At 41.1% G+C, this 7,748-nt stretch overlaps 1 protein-coding gene across 1 annotated transcript in view; it reads left to right on the forward strand.

The window, feature by feature from the left end:
- MAP4K4 (mitogen-activated protein kinase kinase kinase kinase 4) overlaps positions 1-7,748 on the forward strand; it is a 297,674-nt gene that overhangs the window by 5,111 nt on the left and 284,815 nt on the right. Inside the window, exon 3 of the mRNA XM_042783492.1 lies at positions 260-325. Coding sequence (XP_042639426.1) covers positions 260-325 — 66 coding nt within the window. The remainder of the gene's footprint in view (positions 1-259; positions 326-7,748) is intronic.

Genomic DNA, 7,748 nt, shown 5'->3' on the forward strand with positions numbered 1-7,748 from the left:
CGGCGGGCGCGGCGGCTCCTTTGTCTGCCTGTGTCGGCATGTGCCGGGGACGCGGGGCGCGACCGCTGTGCTGACGCCCCCCTCTCAGCCGCCGCCGGCGCCGGGTGCCGGAGGCGCGGCCATCGGCGCTGGGGGACCGGCACCCGAGCGCAGCTGACGGACCTCTTTTGTAGCCGCCTTCTCACTACAACTGCCGACTTTATTCTTTTTGTTTGTTTGTGTCTTTTAAATTGTAACCCCTCTCCTCCTTTCTCTCCAGGATCCTGCTGGGATTTTTGAGCTGGTGGAAGTGGTTGGAAATGGCACCTATGGACAAGTCTATAAGGTCGGTGTGGGGCGCTTTCTTTGTTTCCCGTGGCATGTTGAAACTTAGTGTTGGGAGATGAGGAAAAGGGTGATAAACACGCTGCTGACTGGAGGCCACGCCACTTGGCCAAAGTTAGGAAAGGGGTTTCGCCTTGCAGCTCTCGTTTTTAAATAGTTTGTATTCAGATTGGCCTTAAAAGACCTCATTTCCTGGCTTTGAGATAAGGAAATAAACTCCACTCTTAGGCATGCACTTTTTTCAATAAAGTGGAAAAACATTTTTCGTAAGACAACCTCTTTCTAATCTCTTTCCCAAATCTGGCACTCTTAGTTTGCGTGTTAATTAAAATTCAGTAAAGGCAAGCTTTGTTACGATTTTCTTAAACCACTACGTTGGCGTTTTTGAAAATGGTCATCTTGTTTGCTCCTTTGAATGCTTGCTAGGTGCTCAAGGTGCGGAGTTTGGTGCTAACTGGGATTTCCTTATAACTGCTGTCATGCATCTACTGATGGATAGATATTTGGGGGGAGTAGGGAGGAGTGTGTGTTTGGGCGACAGGAGCAGGAAGAATTACAGTGTGAAGATTATAAAATCTGAATTCCAGGAATAACCTGTTTGACAGGTGTGTAATTGAAACAGAAATGAAGGAGAGAGAGGAGTAAAAGGATGCCCTGGTTTCACACCCATTCTAGGTCTTTCTCTTTTTTTGACCGCCCCCTCCCCCCCACGGTGAATGAAATGAACAAATCTAGAGACTGTATATGAGTCTGCAATAGGTAGCTGACACCTGTGTGACTCACAGTGTTGTTCATTTTATCCAGGGTGCATTCTAAAGATTTTGAAAGAGCTGTAGGTAATGGAGGACCAAGGCTTTGAACATTTGAAACAGAATAGTCTTCCTATCCTCTTTTGTGTCTTCAGATTGTTGAGAAGTTACCTGTATTGGAAGAGTTTTCTAGCTGTCAGAGTGGGTACAAAGTAGGACTAGAAAAAAATGCTGTGAAGAATTGTCATTGACTCTTTAAAATGGGGGAGAGAGGACTGGAAGATTTGGAAGTTGACCAGAGATGTTTTTGTTAGGCCAAATGAAAGTGTGTATGGTGGTGTTTCTTTTCTGTTTTATAAGAAGTTTTACTCATCACTTGGACACCTCTCCCTGCCCAACTTCCCCTGGTCTGAGCAGTGTACAGGCCTGAGGTCTGAACTTGACTCAATATTTTTAGGTGATCTCAAGTGAATTAGCATGTGTTTTGTTGGTTAACTGTTGGGGCCAGGGCCAGATTTTTGAATTTGAAAGGGAGCCCTGTTAACTCAGGCTGCTGGGCTCAACTGAATTTGGAAGTGTTTGGAAAATTTTGGAAAAGATTATGTTGCAACTCACTGAGTGGCCTGGTAACTGGCTTAAAGACGTTCTCCCTAGCCCCAGTGTTTGTTTAAGCACCAGTCTTTTTTTTCTTCTAACCCAATTTTTCTGGCCAAATGTAAGTGGTGAGTGTACTTCTCCAAGTGAGTTTGCCAAAACTTGTTTTTGACCTGGTTACACAGTAGTTGGATTGTTTGGATCTTAATCGCTCAGCATCTATGTTAAGTGCAGTGAAATAAGCTGAACGCATCAGTCAGTTTTTAAACTATAAGAGAAAAGAAGGAACTGGTGTGTTTATTAGTTGTTAAGAGGTGGGTACTCTTTATGGTAATAATTTGGAGAGGTTCATTGTTAAGTTTTTTTCCCCTCCTCATTTCCTCTTTGTGGGCTCCCTCCCCCAAATGCTAAAGCTTTTGAGGTATATTTGCTGAGCACTAAATGAGGAACTATTTGGCATATCAGTAATGACAGCTTTCTGACTTCAAAGTGTGTACAACTGAGGAGAAATTTTTGTGATTATGCAAGCCTGAAGAATTAAGAAATCTGTGCAATAGTGGTATACAATCCAGAATAAAATTTTGCTTGGGATTTTGTTCACAATTGGACTTTTATTATTATGGAAATTTTAAACATCCACAAATAGAGTAAAGCATCCACTTTAACAATTACTAGCACAGGGCTAATCTTGTTCTTCTGTATTCCTCCTCTCCATTATTTTAATGTACATCCCAGATAACATGTCATTTCATCCATAAATACTTCAGTATCTCTCTCTCTTTTTTTTTTTTTAAGGAGCTCTGGTAGCATAGTGCCTAAGGCACTTGACTGCTAACCAGAAGCCTGGCGGTTCAAATCCACCAGCCACTCCTCGGAAGGAAGGTTGGGCAATCTGCTTCTGTAGTGATACTACCTCAGAAACCCAAGGAGGGGTCGCTATGAGTCGGGGCTGACTCGATGGCACATAACAACAACAACATCTCTTTTTTAACGTTCACAAAGCCATTATTACACCTAAAAAATTCTTTAATGTCACATATCCAGTGTTAACATTTTCCTGATTATCTCATAAATGTTTTCTTAACCATCAGAAGAAGTTCTTTAAGGTTTATAAACTGATAGTGGGAAATTCAGTGGAGATTGTGAAAATGGATAGACGTGTAATGTGTTTTCTTCTGTTTTTATAAATGTAAACTTTCCAGTACCATTCACCTTTGTGCTTAGGGGTCTATTTTAGGTTTTTGTTGATATAATTTGCATATGGTGGTTTTGAGAATTAGATTATCAATGTTCTAGTGTTTGTTTTTTGCTGATAAACATCTATCAGTGTGAATAGCATCAGAGTTTGGAAAATATGTGTGATTAACTTGATGGCACATAACAACAACATTTTTTTTTTTTTTTTTTTAAAGGATCTCTAGTAGGAGCTCAGGAGCTCTGGTAGCATAGTGGCTAAAGCACTTGACTGCTAACCAGAAGGCTGGCGGTTCAAATCCACCAGCCACTCCTCGGAAGGAAGGTTGGGCAATCCTACTTCCGTAGTGAATTGCTTCGGAAACCCAAGGAGGGGTCGCTATGGGTCGGGGCCGACTCGATAGCACATAACAACAACAACAGCAGTAGAGCTCAAGGAGCTCTGGTGGCATAGTGCCCAAGGCATTTGACTGCTAACCAGAAGGCTGGCCATTCAAACCTACCAACCACTCCTTGGAAGGAAGGTTGGGCAATCTACTTCCGTGTAATACTGCCTCAAAGACCCAAGGAGGGGTTGCTATGAGTCAGGTTCTACTCCACAGCAGTGAGTTTGGTTTTGATTTTTTTGAGTGGGGTAGTGGTTAAGGCATTTGGGTGCTAATAAGAAGGTTGGCTGTTTGAACCCACCAACTGCTCCATGGAAGAAAGATGAGATAATCTGCTTTTGTAAAGATTTACAGCAGTGGAAGTTCATTGGGGGTTGCTATGAGTTGCAATTGACTTGATGGCAGTGAGTTTTTTTTTTTTGCTATTTACAAAGAAGTGTATTTTAGGTAAAGTACCTGTAAGCTGAAAGACCTGTAGTTCTAGTTTATTTCATAGTTCTATTTTCTATGAGTTTTGTTTTTTTAGAGATTGCACACAAAACCCATTGCCAATGAGTCAATACCAACTTATAGTGAACCTATGGGACAAAGTAGAACTGCCCAATAGGGTTTTCAAGGCTGTAAACTTTATGGAGTCAGATTGCCCCATTTCACAAGGGCTGAGGGTGGTCTTTGGGAGTGACAGGAGGTTGAGGGAGTAGTGGGAATCTCTCTCAGAGATGTTGGTTAGATTTGAGATGAAGGAGGAAGCTCATTCTTAAAAGTTGAGGTGCCACTGGAAGTTTTGTAAGGATTAAAGATCTTTGGGAGGAGGAAACTTGATCACATCGTTTTGTTTTGAGAAGTAGATGGTTGGCCTTTGGTAATGGACTAAAAGAATGGAGGTGAAGGTGGAGATAGGACAGTGGCAGTGACAGTGGAGAGGCAGAGAGGATGATGAGGTGGATTCAGGATGACACTTGAGGAGTGCAGTTTCTTGATCAGTCCTCCTTGCTTTGTTTAATCTGTTGAGTTCACTCATTCTTTGTAGGCTTTGTTATGGGCTTTTAAATGGGTACACTCTCCAGTAGATTGGGAGGAGCTTTGAGATTAACAGAGTGAAAGTGCTGAAATTACTTTCCCTTGCTGAGAGAGTGAGTGCCAGATAAATTGTCTGGCTTTTTAAAATCATTAGTGTAACATTTTGGAGTAGGTACTTAAAGTTTTGTGTAAGGTTCTCTAAATATAGTGACTTTTGTTCTTAGTTGAGGTAAAGACATCCCGTGGGGCAAAAATGACTTGTGTAGAACTAGGTGTTTTCCTTAGGAGGAGGGTTAGTATTGGCTGATCTGTCCCTAAGTGGCATGTACAGACTTGTTCTCAGACATTGATTTCCTTCATGCTGAAAGGACTCCGGACTTAGAGAAGGTGGGAGAAAGCCCTGTTTGTCAAGTATTGGTGTGCAGCTCTCTTAAATATCAATGCCAACTTCCAAAAGAAAATCCAACCATCAAACAAAACACTCCTGGGTTTTTAATTCCTTATAGCTTGAAATTATATAATAAATATATGTTCATTTGCATAACTGCAAACTTCTACTTTTCCTTTTTTCTTAACGTAACTAATATTTTGATTTGTTCATGTCAACAAAAATACTATCAGGGCACTTTTGGTACAGTGTCTGGGTTTGTAAATTTTTATGGCTTGATCCTGGAAAAGGAAAGAGACATTTTTTGAAATGATACATTCTGCTTTTGAAAGAATATATTCTGAACATGTGTGCTAAGCTGTGGAATAATCATCTAAGGAATTTCATTCCCAGGAAACTAAGATTAATTGTAAGGGAAGTACATTTTACTTTACAGGTAGATACTTTGACGTATACATTTCATACATGTTCGTTTATTTCCTTGCTTTTTCTGGTGGCATAGTGCCTAAGGCACTTGACTGCTAACCAGAAGGCTGGCAGTTCAAACCCACCAGCCACTTCTCGGAAGGAAGATGGGGCAATCTACTACCATAGTGATACTGCCTGGGAAACCCAAGGAGGGGTCACTATGAGTTGCATTTGACTCCATGGTAGTGAGTTTTTTTTTGCTAGTAAATACTGTATCAGCTGGTGGTGAACTGAATTTGAGATTAAAGATTGCCCATTCTTAGAATGTCAGATGTTTTCCATCTCTGTACTAAGTTTATGATGCCTGTGCTTCTTATCATTAGTATCAATACTTTCATTTTTCTATATTCCAGTTATTTAAAAAAAATTGGCAGATAGCAATAAAATATTTGAAGAATTGCACAGACATACTGCTTTCCAGATAAGGGTGATACAGCTGGCAGAAGCCTAACTGTGGGCTAGGAAGCAACACTACTGTGTGAAAACCTGGAAGGTACATTCTCCAGCTTTTATGCAGATTGATTATGGACATCAAAGTAAAATGTACTCAAGTGCGGGCTGAATGACAGTGGACTGTTTTAGAGCCAAGGACGTACTCCACAGTAAATTCTAACAATCATATACTTCTAATTTAGAATTTGTGATAAGAGGTTAAGAGGTTGAAATAAAATTTAGGTGGCTTTCTAACCTTTGAGTCAGTGTTTAAAAACTTTGTTTCTGTCACAAGTAGGTAGATATATAGTGGATTGTAGTTCATTATACAAAGTATTTACCAGTAAGTACTTTGAAAATTTTCTACAAATAGATTTTTCACTTAATTCAGTTGAGTTTTTGTAATGCTGTCCTGAATGACCAGTTTTCAAATATTAAGACATATTTAGTAATTTGATTCTCAGCTGCTAACTGTGAAAAGTTGGTGGTTTGAACTCACCCAGTGACTCAGTGGAGAAAGACCTGGCAATCTGTTCCTTTAAGATTACAGTCTAGAAAACCCAGTGGGGCAGTTCTACTTTGTCACATGGGGTTGCTATGGGTCTGAATAGACCCACATGGCACCTAACAAGAACAATGGGGATTCCCAAGTTTGTATTTCACTTCTGAAAGATTTGGTTGCTTGTCATGTTGTTCAAATAATATCGTAAGAGTTGAATCAGGGCCCAAGACCGTGCATAGGGTTGGCAGACAATACAATGCAAGTACATTGGTATGTTCTGTAAGAATTCCCAGGTATATAGTAGAGCTGACGAGGGACAAGGTTGTAGTCACTTCTTGGCCACAGCCAGCTACCCCGAGGGAGCGAGTAGTTGGACCAGTGGGCGTGGGACCGTAGTCACAGGGGACATCAAACTCAATTGGCATAACACTACACATAACTTACTACACGTATTACACAAAAACATTGTTCCACATCCTCCTTTGGCAAATAGTGACTGGGATCTTAAAAGTTTGCAGTCAGCCATCTAGATGCAACAATGGGTCTCTCCTTATCCAGAGTGAAGAAGAACGAAGAAAACCAAAGATGTGTGGAAACAATTAGTGCAAGTGACTGGTACACCATGAGATCCTCAGCCTATACGACTATGAAACTAGAAGACTGGGTGGTGCTTGGCTATCATGGTCAACCACTTGGAGGTGGATCTGTGTAGGAGATCCTTAATAGAGTGGGAGAACAATATGGAACAAAACTCAAAATCATTTAAAAAAAAGGGGGACCAGGTTTGCTGGTCTGATAGAGCCTGATGGAACCACTGAGACTATGGCCCATAGCTGCCCTTCAGGTCTGGAACTGAACCCACTCCTGTGGCTTCCAGCCAATCATAAAAGAGGCACATGAACTGAACATTTACATTAGGTAGATAACAATCCTTAGAAAGAACAATCATGGGTGAATAGAAGGGCTGCGTATGCACAGGGAAACAGCTTGGGGGCAGGAGTGCATAGGAGGGAAGGACACATAAAAGAGGTAACTATGGGGAGGAAGTAGGAGGGGAGCTGTTGCATTATGGAAATTGCAGTTAGTATCATGAGGCAAAGTGTATGTGAGCTGCTGTATGGAAAGTGAATTTGCTCTGTAAACTTTCACCCAAATCACAGTGAAAAAAAAAATGGGTAAAAATATTTGAACAAAAGGAAGGAGGGGATGGTTAGAGAATGGAGAAAGCTAGAGGTAATTTTACAGTGTATTTTTTTTTTTAATTGTGATTTTGGTGAAAGTTTACAGAGCAAATTCATTTTCCATACAGTTGTTCATACTCATTGTTTCATGTCATTAACTGAAATGCCTTATGATGTAACAGCTCTCTTTCCACTTCCTCGCTGTAGTTGCCTCTTCCATATGTCCTTCCCTCCCATGCACTCCCAACCCCCATACTGTCTTCCTGTGCAAACACTGCCCTTCTGTTTCTCCCACGATTGATCACTCCAAGTAGTATATCTACTTGATGTAAGTGTTTACCCCATATGCCAGTCTGTTTGGCTGGAAGCCACAGGATTGAGTTCAGTTCCAGGCACGAAGGTTGGCCAGGGGCCATAGTCTCAGGGGTCTCAGCAGGCTCTATCAGATCAGCAAAGCTGGTCTTTTTTTTTTTTTTTTTGAGTTTTGTTCTACATTGTTTTTTTTTGAGT

The sequence above is a fragment of the Orycteropus afer genome, unplaced genomic scaffold (assembly GCF_000298275.1).
Source record: "Orycteropus afer afer isolate SDZICR_OR568_19922 unplaced genomic scaffold, OryAfe1.0 scaffold00017, whole genome shotgun sequence".
NCBI classification, from domain to species: domain Eukaryota; kingdom Metazoa; phylum Chordata; class Mammalia; order Tubulidentata; family Orycteropodidae; genus Orycteropus; species Orycteropus afer.